Here is a 20,629-nt window from a genome sequence, read left to right as displayed (position 1 = left end):
GGTCAGTGTGACAATGTCGTGTCACCTCCCCTCGACTCGCTGGTGACACCTACTGGGAGGAGAAGCTGTCACAGATCTGTAGAAAAACGGAAAAATACAAAGAAGTGAAGCAGAGGTAGGAGTTTAATCCCTGGAACGGGTTCCCTGCAGGCACAAGTTGTGGTGGTGACCTCCTGTGCTCCATGTCCTGGGTGGGGACAGGCTCCAGAGCTGCCCAGGGTGGAGTAAAATGGAAATAAAACTCTGGATCAGTGGTTGCATCATGTCCCTTGCCCCCAAAGGGAAAAGTTGCTGGAAAACCTTGGAAGGAACAGAAATACTGCCAGGAATTTTGCTGTCTTGCAGGTTACCAGGACTTGGCTGACAACTTGGTGGAAAAAATGATCCAAATGAAGAAAGGTTGAGGTTTAAAGTTGACTGTCAAGGTTGTTCTCCTCCAGCTGGTCAGGGATCAGCTGTGGGATCCTTGCACAAGCAATCCTAAGTTTGTGCTACACACCAGTTACACCCTGGAGGACTTTACACCACTGGGTAGTGCTCCACCTGGAATCTCCCTGGAGTTTCAGGCTCAACTTTGCTCTCATCCAATCTTGATTTTTTTTTTTTTTTTTTATTTTTTTTTTTTTGTTCAGAAAGAGGGAAACAACTTCACAGCAGGGAACTGTGCCTCCCCCCCCTTTCCCCCTGAAAAATCTCAGGTGTAAGTCTTAGGAGGCCTGAATTTCTTGGTGTGGTATAATTTTGCCTGAGATTTTATGGGGTGGTTAGTGGAAAAGAGGGTGTGGATCCACCAGTCCCCCTGTTAATGCCTTTTTCTGTGCATGTGGAGTCCCTCCACCAGCTTTGAGAAGACTTCCTGCTGAAAAAAAAAAAAATTAATGGATTTCTTGTGACTTTGAGCTTATTTTACATTCATGTTAAATAAAAAAAAATGCATCCCAGTCACTCTGGTGCTCTCCAGGGTTTCCTGCAGGGAACATATATAGGATAGAAACACAGCATAAGGTCTGTCCTGGGTCTGCAGGCTTGGATTCTCCTTCCTGAAACCTTTCTCTACAGAACAGCCCAGAAACTTTCCAGGAAAAAGCCCCCTTTGACAGTCAGGTGTCAACCACAGCCCCAAACTCAGAATTTCAGGTGTGGGCTGAGGTTTGAAACATCTTTCAGAGTCACAAAATGAGATGGAGTCACCTTTCCTTTCTCTCTCTCTCCAACAAGTCAGCAGAGAGATGCAGCTCGTGGAGCCAAACCCTAATGAGGGGGTGAGGTGGCTCCTGATGCTCCAACAGCTTTGGCTCAGCTGCAAGAACACCAAGGTTGGCTTGAGGGAAGGGCTGGGAATGGGTGGAGAGAAGTCCCACGAGATGTTTTGGAGCAACTCAGCAAAACCAGAGCTTAATCTGGGGTGGGAAAATCCAGCAAGAACAGTAGGGCCTTTCTGCTGGTGGAGGAAGTGTAAAGGTGATTGAAGTCAAGTGCTGAACAATTCCCCCTTTGTACAGGAGAAACCTTTCACTTCTTCCTCCAGAAGACAAATCAGCCCCAGCCCTCATAAGAAGACAAAATGTTTCCTACAGTGGCTGCCTGCTCCTTTTTTGTGGGATTGTGGTGGCTCCATGAGCCAGCACTTGGGAACACCCAGCCCCTTCCTGCTACAGGATCAAAAGTTCCTTTTTTTAAGATTTTTTTTTTCTATCAGATGCCCTGGGCTTGCTAGGCTGGGGGTCTGAGAAGTTGTCAGTTCTTCTCTGGTTCTGAATTCCCCCTGGGGGTTTCCTCACCAGTCACACTCCAGACCATTTCAGGTTCCTCTGGTCTCTCCTCCTTCCTGCCAGAACCTCCAGGCAATCTTCAAAATTTAGGCAAATCATGTCTCCTGGAGTTTTGTGTCTTTTGGTTCTTTTTATTCTCATGGTGAGCTTTCATCTCTCACCTTCAGGACTGATTTGGATCAGTCTTTGGCTGGGAGAAAGATCTGCAGCCTGAGTCCTGCAGATGTTTCATCACATGGACTCTCAGCTCATGTGGAGCTCCCTGTGGAATTGCTGCAAGCTTCTGGTGTTGGTGTCTCCTTTGGAAATGAGGCATTCCTGATGTTTCCAGCTTCGTGTGAGGGCTGGGAAGTGCTGGAGATGGAGCCCAGGAGTAGCTGAGCTGAATTTTAGGAGCTGAAAAAGAGAGCTGTGGGGTTTTTGAGCAGAGAAAAGAGGTGGCTGAGGTGGTGAGGTCTGTGTTTGGTTGATGGCATCAGCTGCATGCAGGGGGTGTGGTTGGTCTTTGTGCTTTAAATGTAGAAATGGAAAGATCAGAGCCCTTCCCTGACCACATCTGAGCCAGGAACCATCTGACAAATGCTCCTTTTCACCCGGTGGGAAGGAATGGGAGAGAAGATCAGCTGCTCTGCTTTGTCCACTCCCATGGGCAAGGAAAGATGAGGTTCTTCTCCTTCCTCTCCCTCAATCTTGAAAAAAGGTACCCACAAAAAGGGCACACGGTGTGAATAATCCCAGCATGAGATCATCAGGAACAAGGTAGAGAGTATTTTAGTGGATTTACACCCTTTGATGGCTCCAGCCTGTGGTCCTTCCCTACCTCCCTGCCCCAAGTGTGGACCTACCAGGGCTCTCCTCCCAAACTTCTCCTCCTTCATCTCCTTGAAGTGCTGGAATGTGTCCAGAGAAGGGTAATGGAGCTTGGGAAGGGTCTGGAGCACAACTCTGCCCAGGAGCAGCTGAGGGAGCTGGAGCAAAAAAAGGAAATTTCAAAGCTGTGTGTGGAGATGTGGTGCTGAGGGCCATGGGTTAGTGGTGGTCTTGGCAGTGCTGGGTTAAGGGTTGGACATCAGGGACTTTTCCAACCAAAAGAGCTCTCTGATTCTATGGCTGTAATGTTGAGTGTCCAAACCCACACTGTATTCCTGGGAAAATCAGCAGGAAAAGATGACAAACCAGAAAGATGGAGAAGCTTTGGAGGAAGGGAGACCCTCAGGTGTCATTTAGCAATCCTGGAAGGCAGCTGTGATGGAAACCTTTCAGGCACAGTGAGCACTTTTCACAACATCTTTTGCCACCGAGCTTGAAAGTTGCAGAAGTTAAAAAAAAAAAAAAAAAAACAAAAAACCCCAACAACCTTGCCGAATTCCAACTCATTTGCTTTGACGTTTGTTCCCGGGATTTCCCAACCCACAGGGCGGGTTCTGGGGGCGGTTCTGGGGGCGGTCCTACACGGACCCAAAGCTGGTTCGTGCTTAGTTGTTCACAGAGCTCCTCCTTCTCACCCCACATCATGGAGTGCGGCGTGATCACCTCCAAGAGCATCCTGCTGCTGCTGAGCCTCGCCTTCTGGGTGAGGGTGCGGGGACCCAGGAGGGGTGGAATGTGGGGGGGATACAGACCCCGATGGGTTTCCAGAGGTTTGGATGGGGCTTGGAGTAAGTTGGGCTGCTGGGAAGTATCCCTGCTCATGGGGATTGGTACTGGGGGATCCCTTCCAACCCAATTATGATTCTCTCTATATTTTTTTTTTTTAAAGAAAGAGATAATCTGGGTTATTTTAAGTTTCTGAGAGAAAGAAAGTGGTGTTGGCGTTGAAGTTTTTTTTTTTTCCGCCGCCGGGGTGCTTTTAATCCAGCAACTGTTTTATTAAAACAATCTCTTAAAACAATCTACAGGCTAATTCTGGGCTTGGAAAGAAGTGGAGCAGCAAGGTGAGGGTGGGCACCAGGGCTGCCCTCCCTTTTTGGGGTGAGGAGCATTTTTGGGGAGGAAAAGGGCTGAGGACTTTGTTCCAGCTGCATTTTGCTCTCTCCAAATCACTTCCTCAAGAAATACTTAAAAGCAATTAAAAAAAAAAAAGTAGGGGGTTTGTGTGGTTTTTCTCCCAAGTTTTTTAGTTTGAGAGCTCAGCATCAGAGGGGGCTGCTCTGAAGAGTTGGTTGTTATTTGGGAACCAGTCCTGAGGGTTTTTTTCTGTGTGGGGAAGATTGTGTGGCCCTCTCTTATCAGCCAGGGACCTGCTCTGGGAAAAGGGGCCCAGTTAGCCCTGGGGTTTGTGGGGTGTTGACAGAATTATGAGGGAGGGACCTCTAGAGATCATCTAGTTCCCACCTGCTTTGTAGAGCTTGAGTATTTTCCAGCCTGGTGTTGGGTGCTTGATCCTAGAAGTGTCTCTGGTAGTTTTCCTGCTGGAGGGGAACACTCTGATAGTGGTTTAAGCTTGAGGTCATCTGGATCCATGGACCATCAGTAATTATTCTTCTGCACGTCTGCAGCCTCTGAATTTAGGGTGACCCAAACCAGCCCTTTGTTGTTTGGGGTTTTTGTTTGTTTTTTTTTTTTTTTTTTTCTCTAGTGAAGAGCAATGCAGCCTCTAAGCCTCTGGCATTTATTTAGAAGCTGCTTCCAGCATCAGATGTGGTAATCACATTCCTGCAGCAGAACTGCAGAACCTGGAATTCAGGTTTTAGGAGGGTGGGGAAGGAGGAGCTGAGTCTTTTTCTGCTCTTCCAGAGCTTTTTAAACAGTTTAACAGTCCAAAGTCCCATGTAGTTATCAAAACACAGCACCTGTCAAGAGCATTAAACTTCTTTTCCAAGGAGTAATTCAGGCTCAGGCCTTGCATGCTGCAAAGTTTGCCCTGCTTGGAAATCATTAAAGAAAATAATTCACCACCTGCATATTCAAGAGCCAGTGCAGCTATGGTGTTTTGCCAAAGGTTATGGCTTAGGAACACCCTAAAAAGGCAACAAATCCTCTTTTGGATCCCTGATGGTTATTGTTGTGCAGGGGTGAAGAGAGACTTCCCAGAGTGCCAAGGAGTAGCTTGCTAAATGAGGTGAAAAAGCAGCTTTTTTTCCTCTTCTCTCCAGGTAGGATGCTGAGCTTGGTGGCTTATTCTGAAGTGAGGGTGAGATTGGGGGAGCTGGAAGTGGGCATAACCTCCCCAAAAAAGGCATTGGTTGGGAGCTGCTTTAGCTACGGGTGTTAAAACCTGCAAACCTCCAATTTTGCTTTTTAGCACCTAATAATTAGGTCTAAGTGTGTGAGTATTTTGGTAAGTGGGTGTTGGGCTGTTTGAGGTGAGGGTTTGAGCTGTTGGTTTGATTCTGGTCACCTAGATGAGGGAGAGGAAGAGGTTCTGATGTTTTTTGCCCCTGTCTTGTGAGGGGATTTGGCTGGGTGAGATTTGATGATGCTTCTGGAAGGGGAGAGGTGAAATGCTGGGGTTCACTTGCTGGTTCAAGGGAAGAAACTGGGAATCTCTGGAAGCTGGAAGTTTCCTGCTCTGATATTTTTGTCTATTTCTGAACACCTCCCCAGGCTGCTTTTCTTCTACTCCCCCCCCCCCTTTTTTTTTTTTTTATTTAATCCCCTATTTCCTTTCTCCACCTTATGTCAGTGGGTTTGGCAAATTTCTTTGACCCAGGAGTTTCCAAAAATCAGGGATCAAATGTGCTTTGGGTTCCCAGTGTCAGCTCTGCTTTGAGGAGATACTTGTGCTGCTCTGGCATTTGTCTGCTCTGTGCTTCACCTATCTCCTTGGCTCTTGGTGCATCCAAGACCCAAAGCTACTTGTTTTCACCCTCTCTGTGGTTTTCTGGATAATTAAAAAATAGAAATGAAAAAAAAAAAAAAACCCCTCTGTGAGGAGGAGAACTGCTAATCCCTTGATGGGATTAAAAGTGCAGTGAGCAGCAAGGATTATGCTGGAGATTATTGGTATTAGAAACATTTCTTTTGAAGGCTGGAGGTATTTTCCAAAGTGTCACTGAGGGGGTTGTGTCTCAGCAGCTCTGTGGCCTGTTCCTCACCTTCCCTCCAGCTGTTCCTAATCCTGCCTGTAGCTGCTGCTGTGTGTGACAGGGACAGGCAGCTCTGCCAGGTTTTCCTGCTTGATGGGAAGGTGGAAGAGCTGTGGAAGTTCTCCTCCCTGCTCCAGGTCAGGAAAAGGATGCTGATGAGCCAGGGGGTCCCACAGCAACACCCGTGGTGGAACAAGCTGCTTAACCAGGAAGTTTGTGGTTGGTTGGTGTTTTTTTTTTTAGCACATTCAGTGAGTAAAACTGTGGTTGTTACCCACTTCTGAAAGGCCTCAGGGCACATTTGCCTCCAGGCTCCTTGTTTCTGCCCAGCTGATGGGGCTGTGGTACTGGCTGGAGTCTCCTGGGAGGGAGCCAGGGAGGGCTGGGGGATATCTTGCCCCAGGATGAGGAGTGTTGGGTGGGAAGCAAAACGTGGGCTTGGTTGTAGCTCTGCTGGGAGGTGGCTGCTGAACTCTGAATGCAAATCGTGGGACCACTGTTTAGGGAGAAAGTGTCCTCAAGCTCAGAGCTGCTTGCAGAAAGGTGACAATGTGGCACCTCTCAACTAGAGGTTACTATCAGAGGCACTTGTCAGGGGAATTTGCAGCTTACCCTGTTCTTGCAGCTTTTCCTTTTAACACTGTGGCTTTGTTAGCCCAAACTTTCCAGCTTTTGAAAAAATCCCTTTCTGGTCCACACCAACAGACAAAAGGATCAAAGGTGACAATGTGGGACCTCTCAACTAGAGGTTACTATCAGAGGCACTTGTAAAACCTCTGGTTTGAGAGTTGTGCATTACCATGAGGCTCCCAAAGAGCCCCAGCTGCCTTTGGGGTAGGATCCTGCCTTCTGATGGCCTCAGGGACCCTTGGGGACTGTGGTTGGTCCCTGGAAGCACAGAGGAAAGGGTTAAGTTTCTCCCACCATCTGAACAGTTCCCTTTTCCTGACCAAGCACTGATCAGGCAAGCACTGATATCTTAGTTTTCATTTTGCCTGGCAGGCCCCTACACATCCAGCAGAGTGGATTTTCCTGAAAGTCAGTTAACTTCTGCTTCCTGATTTGGGGCAAAGTAGCTGAAGATAAGGAGGAGCTGTTGGAGTGAGTCCAGAGGAGGCCCTGGAGATGCTGGGAGGGCTGGAGCAGCTCTGGAGCCAGGCTGAGAGAGTTGGGGTTGTTCAGGCTGGAGAAGAGAAGGCTGCAGGGAGACCTTAGAGCACCTTCCAGTGCCTGAAGGGGCTCCAGGAAAGCTGGGAAGGGACTGGGGACACAGGCAGGGAGGGATGGGATGAGGGGGAAGGGTTTTAAACTGGAAGAGGGGAGATTTAGGTTGGGATTGGGAAGAAATTCTTTGCTGTGAGGGTGCTGAGCCCCTGTGCCAGGTTCCCCAGAGAAGCTGTGGCTGCCCCATCCCTGGCAGTGTCTCAGGTCAGGTTGGATGGGGCTTGGAGCAACCTGGGCTGGTGGGAGGTGTCCCTGACCATGGAAAGGGGGTGGGAATGGATGATCTTAAAGGTCTTTTCCAACTCTGAATATTCTATGATCAGGTGTTGGGTGAGGAGAAGCTCAACATGTGCTGGCAGCCCAGAAACCAGCCCTGTCCTGGGCTGCATCCCCAGCAGGGTCAGGGAGGGGATTGTCCCCCTCTGCTCCACTCTGGGGAGACCCCCCTGGGGTGCTGGGTCCAGTTCTGGGGTCCCCAAGCCCAGAAGGAGATGGAGCTGTTGGAGTGAGTCCAGAGGAGGCCCTGGAGATGCTGGGAGGGCTGGAGCAGCTCTGGAGCCAGGCTGAGAGAGTTGGGGTTGTTGAGGCTGGAGAAGAGAAGGCTGCAGGGAGACCTTAGAGCACCTTCCAGTGCCTGAAGGGGCTCCAGGAAAGCTGGGGAGGGACTGGGGATGAGAACATGGAAGGACTGGGAGATGGGAATGGTTTGAAACTGAAAGAGGAGAGATTTAGGTTTGGTTTTAGGAACCCTCTTTGCTATGAGGGTGAAGAATTGTCTTTGCCTGTAAAAACTTACTGATATGGACAAAGTCAGATCAGGCAGATTGTGCAGATTCTCCAACTTTACTTTAGTGCAGGCCCCATTTCTTTCTGTAGTGAAAGAAATTACTTTTTTACATCTTACTAGCTCAGTTCCTTTCCTGCCTGGAGGATGCATCTTGCTGAACACATTTGTCAGGGGAATTTGCAGCTTACCCTGTTCTTGCAGCTTTTCCTTTTAACACTGTGGCTTTGTTAGCCCAAACTTTCCAGCTTTTGAAAAAATCCCTTTCTGGTCCACACCAACAGACAAATGGATCAAACAACACTCTGAAGTTGGAGTGTTCAACCAAGCCCAACAACCCAACAAAACAACCCACGAAACCTCAAACCAACAAACACTGCCTTTTCATTTTGTGGTGAGTTGTTTGGCACCTTCATTTTAGGCAGGTTTGGTGGGAGGAGGAAAGGAGCCTGTGCTGATAAATGCAAATGAACACAAGCTTCTCTTCCCAGGTCAACTTATTAAAACAAAGAAGGGAAGGTGGAAAAATACCCGTTCTGCCTGACTGAGAGATGCAAATTTGCTATTTTTTTTTTTTTTCCTTTTTTCAGAGCAGTCCTATAGAGGGAAGTTTCAGGGGCACCTGCTATGGCTGTGAGACTAAGATTTGCATGCCCCTAAGTGTCTCTAGAAGGGCAGGGGCTGGTGGTCATCATCAGATAAAAAATTCCCCTTCTGACAGTGGGACACTAGGTAAAATAAAACATAAACCTTGCTGTGCTTTTAACAAACAAACAAACAAACAAACAAAAAAAAAGTGGTAAAGTCTATTCTTTCCCAAGGGTGGTTTGGTATCAGTGAGAGCACTCAGAGCTATCAAGTCCTACCTGATTCTGCTCCACAGGGGATTATTGTGTATTCATGGCACTGTGTGTGCAATAGGTGGTTAAAGAGAGTTCCAGCTTCTTGTCTGGATCACTGTGAGACCTTGGAGCACCTTCCAGTGCCTGAAGGGGCTCCAGGAAAGCTGGGGAAGGATTTGGGACAAGGGCAGGGAGTGACAGAACACAAGGGGGAAGGGTTTTAAACTGGAAGAGGGGAGATGAAGGTTGGAAATTGGGAAGAAATTGTTGAATTTGAGGGTGCTGAGCCCCTGTGCCAGGTTTCCCAGAGAAGCTGGGGCTGCCCCATCCCTGGCAGTGTCTCAGGTCAGGTTGGATGGGGCTTGGAGCAACCTGGGCTGGTGGGAGGCGTCCCTGCAGGGAGTTGGAACTAGGAGATCTTTAAGGTTCCTTGCAATCCAAACCAGTCTGGGATTCTATATAGTGACTGTATGTATTTATATCAGTCTACACCTGGCTCAGCTGGCTGCACTAAATATGGAAGAAGTGGGAGAAGTCACCTAAATGAGTTATTCTGCCTAAACATCAGCTGAGGAAAACCCCTTTGTTAGGGCTTTGCTTGGATTGTTTTGTTTTTTTGTTTTTTTTTTTTTTAGCTTAACCTCAACAAGGGCTTTATTGTTTGCCCTGAATTTCAGATCTCTGCTTTATATCAGAGGCATGGCAGATGAAAAAGTGAGTAGTTCTGGAACTGGGTCCTTGGAACACCACAAGCTGTGCTGGGTGAGACAGCAGAGGAGGTCACAGCTGTGTTGTTGGGCTGTGACAAGGGTTTTCTTCCAGAACTTTCACTTGCCTCACCTACTCAGCTTGGCCTGGGGAAATCATCAGTGTTGTTGGGGAGGAAGGGACACCACCATTGCTGGTGACCTGGTTGTCCCATGTCAACTTTGTGTCACTCCTTGGCTGGCTGTGCTGGGGTTGGTGCCAGTGGCATGGGGCCAAACTGTGCATCTCCTGATCCTATTTTGGGCTGAGGTCTTCTGAAAGTCATCTTCCAGGCAGGAACCCTAAAAAGAATAGGGTAGAATAGGTACAATATTTAATTTTCTGAATAATTCTGGCAGCCCTGTATTATGATTGGAGGTGTGTTTGAGAAGGTGTTTGACTAATCATCAAGAAGGAATTGTTTGATCTTCCCAAAAATAATTGCTTAAATTGGCCTTTGTATTTGTGAAAGAGTTTTTGTTGGGTTTTTTGGGTTTTTTGAGATCCAACAGTTTATTCAGGAGCATTTTAGACATTTGTTTTAAGCTCTGCCTTCAGCAGTTTAACAAATATTGCTCCTCATACTTTTCTTCAAGAGAAATTTCTGTATTTTCAGGAATGGGCTGAAGGTTTTGCAGTGTTGGAGGAAAATCCCTCCACTGGATTTTGGACTTGCCTTAAGTCCTGAGAAAGCTTAAGAGGGAGAGCTCAAAGATTTATGTGCTGAAATATTTCTCTCCTCCCTGTTCAAAGTTTAGCCCTGGGACTCATCTCCAAAAAACACAAGAGGGAACAGACTGTTACCTGAAATGCCTTCCCCTGCTGAGTGACTCTGCTTTTCAGGCTTCAAAGTCTTCACTTTGAATTAAAAGCCATGAGTCAAGTGTGGCTGTATCTCAGTTTGTAGGGGGGGCAAAAAAGTGAACTTCCTTTAAGCCAAATCTTTACCCAAAGTCTTTTATTTTTACCTCATTACGTTTCCTTTTTCTGTTTGGAAGCAGAAGTGCAGAAATTGTAGTAGAGCACTTGCTGGCTGATTTTTGTCTCTGACCAGAACCCAGACAAACCTGAATGTCACAAGAAAACCTGCTCTGAAAATGCTGGTCTGTATTGATATGGATTTGGGCAAGAATCTCCTTGAACTTAACATGAACCCTCTGATCTTTCTCTCCTGGAGCTGATTTGTTAATTTTGGCTTCATGAGACTTGTGTGAATTGGCTGCACTATTATTTGGGTGTTTTTTTTTAAATTTGTGGTAGCCCTTAACTCACAACAAGGTTTGCCTCACAGTTGCTCTGTCTTCAGAGCTGAAAATGGGTTGGAAACCAGGCATAAGGTGAAGAGAAGAGATGAAGAATGTGTCTGTTGCCTTGCAGAAATAAAATCCTGGGGGGTTATTTTGTGTGAAACATCCTGCAAGAAAATTAAATTATTCTGCAGGTTGTTTAGAAGTCCAGAGCAACTTGCAAAGGCTGGAGTTAGGCAGGAGAGCAGAGCTTGATGTCCTCTGGTGATGACCAATGCTTGACTTTGCACTTTGCACCTTAACTTTTACACATTAACTGAGTCTAAGTGCCCCCCGAGGTTGTGGGCACTCAACTGTGGTAGAATGTCCCAGCCTGGGTGCTGAGCTCCATCAAAGGACTCAGGAAAAAAACTTCTCAAGAGTGGCTGTGCCCAGCTGCAAGCATCTGGTTTGAAAATACACATGCAGGAGGCTCCATGCTGCCAGTGGTCAGCTCCACCTTTGGCTTGGAGTGACTACCTGGGAGGAAATTCCCTAGCCTGGAGGTTTAAAGACAGTTTTAGGTTTGTGGTGATGGCAGCAGAGGAGAGACCAAGGACAAAGTGGCTTGGAAGAATGGGATGGATGCTTTGAGTCCTACACCTTGCTCACTCTTTCATAGAATCATTGAATCCCAGACTGGTTTGGGTTGGGAAGGACCTGGAAGCTGATCCATTCCCACCCCCTTTCCATGGGCAGGGACACCTCCCACCAGCCCAGGTTGCTCCAAGCCCCATCCAACCTGACCTGAGACACTGCCAGGGATGGGGCAGCCACAGCTTCTCTGGGAAACCTGGCACAGGGGCTCAGCACCCTCAAATTCAACAATTTCCTCCTAATATCTCATCTCAATCTCCCCTCCAAAACCTTTTTCCTTCATCCCATCCCTCCCTGCCCTTGTCCCAAGTCCCTCCCCAGCTTTCCTGGAGCCCCTTCAGGCACTGGAAGGTGCTCTAAGGTCTCCCTGCAGCCTTCTCTTCTCCAGCCTGAACAACCCCAACTCTCTCAGCCTGGCTCCAGAGCTGCTCCAGCCCTCCCAGCATCTCCAGGGCCTCCTCTGGACTCACTCCAGCAGCTCCATCTCCTCCTGGTGTTTGGGTTTCCAGAACCTGACACAGTACTTTGTGCCCCTGAAGGCCAGGCAGGAGAGAGGTGCAGTGTCTCCAGCATCACCTTCAGTGCTGCCACCAGGCCCAGGACTTTTCCTGTCCCACTTTCAGTACAAGAGGATCTTGGAGGAGGAAAGGGTGAGGTTGGTGGTGAAGTGAGAAGGCAGGATTTTTCCAGGAAAGGAATATTTTCCCAGAATCTTGCTTTGTAGAGAACCTGCCCTGTTTGAGTCCCAGCACAGCAGAATGAGTGACACATGATAAATGTCTCTGAGGGTTAGTTTGATCCTGGTTTCATCACCTGGTGCATTTGATCCTGATATTTTTGAGGTCCAGGAATGTAAAAGTGGTGTGGGATGAGAGCTGGCTGGCAAGGAGGGATGTCATCTGCACTTGGAGGTAAATGTAGGGCAGACAGCAGACCTGGCTGGAGGGGAAGGAGCCAAATGAAATTAAAGGAATTAGCAACTCCCAGCTCCAGTGAGAGCAGTGTTTGATTTAATTAAAACAGCACTGGGGGAAGCAGTGAACTGCTCTTCAGCCATGTGATGAGATCCAGCTGAAGTCCACAGAAAACAAAAGTTTTTTCCTTCAGGTTTCCAGAATGTGAGTATGGAAGGTGCTTTGGTTTTATAACCATCATCTTGTGCTGCAGGGTTAAGGAGGGTGGATGAGTTGTTGTAACTCTAGAGAGAATATTTTCATGCCATTGGTGAGGCACTGGCTGGGCACTGCTGAGTCTGTTGGTGTTATTTCCAGGGCTGTTCCCAGTTCTGTGGATAAAAGCCTTTGGTCTCCAGAGCTTCCAGTTGGGCAGCTGTCAGTGGTGTGCCCTGTGGTGGCCTCCATCAGCAAAGCAACATTTTGGATAAGAGTTAATTCCTGACATTGATTCTCTGATCTAAGAGTCAGGAATATGATGTCTCCAGGCAAAGGAGGGACTGTGTTTTGCTGAGATGAAGAACACTGGTCCCTGTCTTGGTGGTTAATGTTGTTGTGAGTCTGGAATTCTGCCTTGTTGGAACAAGCAGATGTTGAGAAGTTCAGATGCAGCACATTTTCTTTTCCTGTCTCTGCATACTGGGGTCATTCCTTCCCAGGTTGAAATGTTAATTTCCCTCTTAGAAAAAGGCCCATATTTACTTCCCTGGGCAGATGCTTTAATAAATAACTGCTAATAACTTCCTTGATTGCTTTTGCAGGCAGCAGCAGCTGGTCTCACCTATGTTGGGGCCTATGTCATCAACACCTACAGGAGCTATGACAGCTTTCTGCAGGACAAGTATGCTCTGTTGCCAGCTGCCATCATTATTTCTGTTGCCATTGTCATGTTCATCATTGGTTTGATTGGTTGGTGTTCCACCTTCCGGGAGTCTCGACTTGGTTTAGGGCTGGTGAGTACTGCAGATTCTTCCATGTCCCCTCTGTCACCTTGTTGGGTGGCATGGGAGGTGCTACCCTAGACCTAGAAGAGAAGGGAAAAAGGTTTTTGTCAAATGGATGGGTGAAGTAACTGCACAAGCAGGTGGCCACAGCTATTTGTTGGAGATGAGTGTGGAGAAAATGTGTTTTGAGAAGTGAGGTGGTGGGGAGGGAGTAGGAGGAGAAAGGAATGTCCAAAACAAGAAAAAAAAAAAAAACCTTAAAAAAATACATTTTTTGCTGACTTCTCTGAATCCTGAGGGTGCCTCGACTTCTTCTAGAAAGTCCAGAAACTTCTTTTGAAAGCCCAGAAATGTTCAGGCTGAGGAACTTGAGGCCCCCAGCTGATGCCTTGAAGGCAATATGAGCTCAGCAAGCAGTTCCCAGCTTGGCAGCTTGCTGCTGGCTTAGCTGAGCAGCATCCTGTTCCACAGCCACCTCCTGGAGAGCTTCAGAGGCTCTTGACCCAGATCACATCATGGCAGTGGTCAGGAGGTTGCCTACACTGGGCACAGATCCTGTGGAACCAAGGTCACCTCCTGTTCTAAATGATTTTCTAGAAGCAATTTTGATTAGAGAAGCACCAACAGGAAATAATACCTTCCCACTGTAAGTTACTGGATTATGTGCAGTTGAATTGAAATGCTGTGGGATTCTTCTTTACAGTCTCTCTTTTCCTTTCAGTTCTTGGCCATTATCCTGGTTATCTTCATTGCAGAAATATCTGCTTTTGTCCTGGGATTTGTTTACAGGGAAAAGGTAAGCAAAGAATTACCTAAAAGTAAAGATCTTGTTGGAGAATTCCAGTATATCCAGTTTCCTTCCACCTCAGCCCCTACCCTGCAATCTGCAGGGCAAGCAGGGGTAGGGATGTCACCATCTGGTATTTGGATCATTCTTTATTGGTGAAAGAAGCCAAAAGGCTGAAAATCTCTGCAACTGGATTAAACAAAGAATGAATCATAAAATGGTTTGGGTTGGAAGGGACCCTAAAGCCCATCCAGTTCCAACCCCCCTGCATGGGCAGGGACATTTCCCATTTGACCAGGTTGCTCCAAGCCCCATCCAACCTGGCCCTGAAAGGGGACAGAAGCTTCTATCCAAGGAATGTGATTCTGGGGAAGTGCTGCCTGCATTTTATCCAAAACATCACGTGATTTTTATTTTTATTTCTTTTAATTTTTTTTCTTCCCTCACTTATTCAGGCTACAGATCTTTTGCACTTTCCACTGAGTAAAAAAAATTCCTTGCTCTGGCGTGAGAACAAAATGTTTGTGTTTTCTTTTTTCCTCTCTAAATAGGTAAAAACTGATGTGCAAAGCACAATGCACTCAGTCTTTGAGAAGTATGATGGGAAAAGTCCAGAGTCTGCTGTTATGGATTACCTGCAAGGACAGGTGAGGAAATATTTATGTTGTCCTGAGAATTGTTTAGAAAAGAACAATTGGAGTCCTTAGCAAGAAATTTAGGCTGGGGAAGGGGGAGAAGAGGTAATAATAATAAAGAGATGAAAAATAAGTAATAAATAAGAGTTAATAATGTGTGAAGGGAGGTTGATTTGTAGTCCCTACAGCTGTCTTCCTGCTCCTTGTAAATGATCTGCATGCTGAGGTCAGCTCTTGCCCTAAAAGCCTGAGAGGTTTCACTCAGTGTTACAATTCACTGAATCACAGAATGTCAGGGGTTGGCAGGGACCCCTGGAGATGATCCAGTCCAACCCCCCTGTCCCAGCAGGATCCCCCAGGAACAGATCCAGGGGGGTTTGGAAGCCTCCAGAGCAGGAGACTCCACAACCTCTCTGGGCAGCCTGGGCCAGGACTCCCTCACCCTCACAGGACAGAAGTTTCTCCTCATGCTGAGCTGGAACTTCCCATGTTCTCCCTTCACCCCATTATTCCTTGTCCTGTTCCTGGGCACCACTGAACAGAGATTGGCCCCTTCCTCTTGCCCCCCACCCCTCAGATATTGATGGACATCCAGAGATCCCCTCTCAGCCTTCTTTTCTCCAGGCTGAGCAGCCCCAGGGCTCTCACTCTTTCTCCCCAGCAGAGATGCTCAGGTCCCTTCATCATCCCCAGAGCTCTCCCTTGGCCTCTCTCCAGTAGCTCCCTGTCCCTCTTGAACTGGGAAGCCCAAAACTGGACCCAGTATTCCAGGTGTGGCTCCCCAGGGCAGAGTAGAGGGAGAGGAGAACCTGCCTGGATCTGCTGGACACACTTTTCCTGATGCCCCCAGGGCACCATTGGCTTCTTGGCCTCAAGGACACATTGCTGACCCATGGAGAATTTCCATGGGTCAGCATTTCCATGGTTCCACCAGGACTCCAAGGGCTTTCTCCACGGAGCTGCTTTCCAGCAGGACATCCCCTCATCTCTGCTGGGGGATGGTGTTATTCCTCCCCAGATCCAGGACTCTCCATCTGTCCTTACTGAGGTTCATGAAGTTCACCTTTGCCCAGCTCTCTAGTCTCTAGTTGTTGGACTTATGTTCTTATATAGTTACACATCTCTATATTTCTCCTGAGTTGTCTTGGTTTTTGTTTGTTTGTTTGTCAGCTTCATTGTTGTGGGGTGAAGAACTACAGTGACTGGACAACCACAGGTTGGTTTAATTCCACTGGTAACAACAGTGTCCCCCTGAGCTGCTGCAGGCAGGAGGTGGTGAACTGCACAGGACGTCTGGATCAGCCAGAGGAGCTCAATACAAGGGTGAGGATGAAGGTCCAGGATCTTTCTCTGAAAGGACTTGAGGCTGAGAAAACATCATCCAATTCTTTTCAGCCATTTGTCCCCTACACCTTTTCATCCCCATGCTCTTCCTCCAGCTCACTGCATTCTCATGTAATTTTATAAAAGCTCCTAGATGGAGGAGGGGCAAGAAGTCTGGATGCTTGGTCTTGTCTGTCTGCTTCTAACACTCCTGTTTTGTGCTGCTACAGACACAAGATGACAAGAGTGGTGGTTGTGGGCATTTAGTTGTGTTCAAACAGATTTGGGGTAGGGGGAGAGACTCTTCTAGGATTGACCATTCATCTGGAAAAATGCACAGAATCATGGAATTGTTCTGGTTGCAAAAGACCTTGAAGATCACCCAGTCCAACCCTTAACCCAGCACTGCCAAGGCCACCCCTGCCCCATGGCCCTCAGCACCACATCTCCAGGGCTTGGAAATCCCTCCAGGAATGATGGGGACTCCAGCCCTGCCCTGGGCAGCCTGGGCCAGGCCCTGACAACCCTTTCCAGGGAGAAATTGTTCCCCAGCTCCAACCTAAACCTCCCCTAAAGGGTCAGTGTAGGGTCAGGAGATGCCACCTGGCCCCATGGGGGTCCTGAGCTTGCTGTGCCACCCTGAGCTCTGCAGCCTCTGCACTTGGCTCTGGAGTGGCTCTGAGCACAGTTACACTTGGAGGGATCTCATCAGGGGCTGCAGAGAGTCACACAATCCTTGGGCTTGGAAAAAAACCTTGGAGAGCATCAACTCCAACCCTTAACCCAGCCCTGCCAAGGCCACCCCTGCCCCATGGCCCTCAGCACCACATCTCCAGGGCTTGGAAATCCCTCCAGGAATGATGGGGACTCCAGCCCTGCCCTGGGCAGCCTGGGCCAGGCCCTGACAACCCTTGCCAGGGAGAAATTCTTCCCAAGCTCCAATCTAAACCTCCAGCTCAATTCCTCTTCTCCCATCCCTTCTTCCTTGGGAGCAGAGCCCGACCCCCCCTGGCTCCAACCTCCTCTCAGGGAGCAGAGGGGATTTTGAGAAGCAACAAATTGTCAGTGCCTCTCCCCAGCCAAGAGGTCAATGACAAGCTATGGGGTTTGGAAGACAGGACTGAAAGCTTCCAGGTCCATCTTTTGATTTGTTTTCACCCATCTCTTTCATGGCAGGGCTGTGCAGAGGAGCTGGAGTTGGGGCTGCAGAGTGTCACCAGCTACGCAATGCTTGTAATCCTGGGGTTTGCCATTGTAAAGGTAAATATTTTATCTTTTCCCTCATGGAAAGTAATCCGGTTTATCCTTTGATCCTGAGGCTTTTTCTTCTGTTATGTCCTGTTAGCCTACAGGTTTTTTTTCTGGCTTTGAAGTAGCTTCACTCTTGTTTTCTTCCAACTTTCTCCATTTTGCATGCATGATGATAAGGGGGGGGGATACAAAAAGGCAGTAGGGAATATGGGATAGCAAGTCAACAGCAAATCCATTTTGATCATTTGGTAAGGAGTACAAAAAGCTGGGTGTGCTAGAAGGCCTTGGGATGTAATTCTTTATTAAAACAACCAGCTTTTCTATATTGAACTGGGATTTTAAAAATTGCTCATCAATGTGTGATTTTTACAGGTATTTTTATGAATAGTTTGTAGAGCTGGGATCAAAATGGATTAGAAGTATGACTGGGAATGAAACTGACAGAGCTGTTTAGAGACTTCCAAGATAGAATGAAATGAAATGTGAGACCAGATCCACCTTATGAGGGGAAAACTGGATTTGAAAAACCCTGACTTAAAACTCCTGGTGATTTGGCACATCACTAAGGTGCACAGGCATTTCTTTGAAGATTTGACCCATGGATTTTATCCTGGTGGCTTGTCATTGTTCTCTGTAGCTGTTCTCCAAGATGAATTAGCCTGTTCCTTGTTGGCAGAGATTTTAATAAAACAGCATTGCTGTTTAATAACAGCAAAGTGCTTTTGTCTTTGACCATCTCTATCAAGGCTGGCTGTAAGGAAAGCCATTGCAGAACACTTAATGTTTTAATACCCAGCTCCTCAACTCAATGCAGAAGCCAAAGCCTGTCCAGGTGCCACCTCAGGGACTTGGCTCAGTTGAACTTTCTTAATTTTGGCCCTAACACAGAAATAATTGTTTACAGCATTAGACCTCATGAGTTTAAATTGCTCAGTGACACTGCATCATTTCCCTTCCCTCTACTCTTTCTTTACATGTAAATATTTGTGATCAACCCTCCCATCACCATCTCTCCTGTCATCATCTCCAATGATTGTCTTAGCATATTCTGCACTATATCTAGTTGCAAATTTTATATATATATATTTATATATTTTACATATGTACATCCAGAATAATCCCACCCTTTCACTGAGTTTTTTCCCCACAGTAAGAGAATTTAGAAACTAATCTGGATTTGTAAATTGATATGAGAAACCAGGGAGGAAGAAGTTAACCTGGACCTATTATTGGAAGTAGATATGGAAAAAAAAAATTTAAATCACTTTGTGCAGATGTGTTTTCTAAGTAGTTTTTTTGGAGGAAAAGAACATGCTTGCTCTGATGGAAAAGTAATGAATGTGTAGGTGTTTGGTCTGGTGACTACAACAAAATCCAGCAGAACTAAATCTCTTTCTCTCTTTTTTTCAGTTCTTTGGCATGCTGAGTGTCTGTGTGCTTACTTGCAAGAGAGAAGAAAGTGAATATCAGCCTCTTTACTCTGGGGTGTTTGCTTAATAAAATGCCAAGATGCCTTTTGCTTCCTGAGGATAAACCAGGCTTGTGAAGCTGAACACTGAAAGACAATTTATGACCTTACTGCCAAATACTTTGGTTTACTTACGTGAAACAGAGCATTGTCTGTTGACTTGGGAAAGTCCCTTGTGGGTGATGTGATTTCAATATTCCGTGTCCCAAGTAGCCTGATCTTGCATCCAACAGCTTCCTGTCAGGTTCCTGTAGGTTTGGATGTGTGATTTTTATGTGGCACCAGCTGGTGTGAAAGGCTTCAGATGGAATCTTCCTTAGGCAGTTCTTTCCTCTGTCCTGCAAGCTCGCAGGAGAAATGTTCTTTTTAATCACTAAACTGAGACTGCAGGAAGGGTTTCAGCTGTCTGCATGCACATCAGATCATTCCCATGGCGTGCTTCGAACAGCAGAAGAAAGTTTTGAATGTCTAGTTCAGATATTCTGCATAAGCACGAGGAGTTAGAATACAATTTCTCTGTATCTGATGGTGTTTCTAGTATTTTTAATTTTTAAAAAATCCTCCTTATGGCTGTATGTTGTAGCTCACTTCACTGCAGAGGTTCTTAGAGCTGTTTAGAACCTGAAACAGACACTTGTTTTAAAGCAGCTATCAAATGTGAACAGCTCCAGGCTAGGAGGGGATATGTTTTGGGGCATGGGACATCTCTGGCTTGCTGGTTTTTATTTGTTTTTTCTTTTTTAATTATTTGTCATTAAAAACTGCTTATGAAGTAAGGCATTTGAATTCCTTTCTTCTCCTTTTGCTGATGATTTGTCTGCAGGACAATCAATTTCTCATTTCTTCAGGTTTTTTTGGCTCTTTTTTAGAGCTGGCATGTGGGGAGGGAACTCCCAATCTCTTCTTTATTATGACATCATGGAAATCCAAGAGTGTATTTACTTCTGTTTTTTTCTTTGGAGACTTAAGCAATAAACCTTTGTAGCTAAACAGAAGGAGTTTGGAGTAAATGTAAGCTCTCTATCTTCCCCCTTCCCTTTCCAATAAGAAAGCCAGGGCTGGCAACTCCCCACCAGGACGTGTTTGTCGCGACTTTTAATTTTTATCCTGGGCTTTATCGACTGCTGAGCACCGAAATAAACCGAATGTATACAACCTATTGACATTTGTTGGCTCGGCTTTGCTGGTAGAATCCTGACCGCCTCCGCTCCGCTGCTCTGAGGCGAAATCACCTCAGCAGCCCCGACCCGCAGCGGCGGGAAAAACTTTCCGGGTTCGGGGAGCCCGGTCCATAGGCGGGGGGAGCCGGTTCCCTGAGGTTCGGGGAGCCCGGTCCATAGGCGGGGGGGAGCCAGTTTCCTCAGGTTCGGGGAGCCCGGTCCATAGGCGGAGGGAGCCAGTTTCCTCAGGTTCGGGGAGCCCGGTCCGTGGGCAGGGAGGAGCCGGTTCCCTGAGGTTCGGGGAGCCCGGTCCATGGGCGGGAGGAAGGCGGTTCCCTCAAGGGCTTCAGCCCCCGCCCATGGGCGGAGAGAAGCCGGTTCCCTCAGGTTCGGTGAGCCCGGTCCATAGGCAGGGGGGAGCCAGTTTCCTCAGGTTCGGGGAGCCCGGTCCATGGGCAGGGAGGAAGGCGGTTCCCTGAGGTTCGGGGAGCCCGGTCCATGGGCGGGAGGAAGGCTATTGCCTCAGGTTCGGGGAGCCCGGTCCATGATCGGGTAGGAGCCAGTTCCCTCAGGTTCAGGGAGCCCGATCCATGGGCAGGGAGGAAGGCGGTTCCCTGAGGTTCGGGGAGCCCGGTCCATGGGCAGGGAGGAAGGAGGTCCCCTGAGGTACGAGAAGGCGGTTCACTCAGGTTCGGGGAGCCCGGTCCATGGGCAGGGAGGAAGGCGGACCCCTCAGGTTCGAGGAGCCTGGTTCGTGGTCAGGGAGAAGCCGGTTCCCTGAGGTTCAGGGAGCCCGGTCCATGGGCAGGGGGGAAGGCGGTCCCCTGA

At 47.7% G+C, this 20,629-nt stretch overlaps 1 protein-coding gene across 1 annotated transcript; it reads left to right on the top strand.

Annotated features, from left to right (window-relative positions):
• Positions 1-3,194: 3,194 nt before the first annotated feature.
• On the top strand, positions 3,195-19,418 carry LOC139789693 (tetraspanin-36-like). Its single transcript, XM_071730692.1, has 7 exons — positions 3,195-3,345; positions 12,995-13,186; positions 13,899-13,973; positions 14,516-14,611; positions 15,770-15,922; positions 17,099-17,182; positions 18,584-19,418. The coding sequence occupies exons 1-7, from the start codon at positions 3,286-3,288 to the stop codon at positions 18,668-18,670; spliced, it is 747 nt and encodes a 248-aa protein (XP_071586793.1). The 5' UTR covers positions 3,195-3,285; the 3' UTR covers positions 18,671-19,418.
• Positions 19,419-20,629: the final 1,211 nt, after the last annotated feature.

The sequence above is a fragment of the Heliangelus exortis genome, chromosome Z (assembly GCF_036169615.1).
Source record: "Heliangelus exortis chromosome Z, bHelExo1.hap1, whole genome shotgun sequence".
Classification (NCBI taxonomy): domain Eukaryota; kingdom Metazoa; phylum Chordata; class Aves; order Apodiformes; family Trochilidae; genus Heliangelus; species Heliangelus exortis.
The sequence above is the reverse complement of the archived record's forward strand: the minus strand, read 5'-3'. Positions and strand labels throughout refer to the sequence as shown.

Excerpts from the sequence above, each read along its gene's own strand:
- LOC139789693 (XM_071730692.1), top strand. The coding sequence starts at position 3,286 with ATGGAGTGCGGCGTGATCACCTCCAAGAGCATCCTGCTGCTGCTGAGC. Across the intron at positions 13,187-13,898 it reads CTCGACTTGGTTTAGGGCTG|TTCTTGGCCATTATCCTGGT; the intron begins GTGAGTACTGCA and ends TTTTCCTTTCAG. Across the intron at positions 17,183-18,583 it reads TGGGGTTTGCCATTGTAAAG|TTCTTTGGCATGCTGAGTGT; the intron begins GTAAATATTTTA and ends TCTTTTTTTCAG.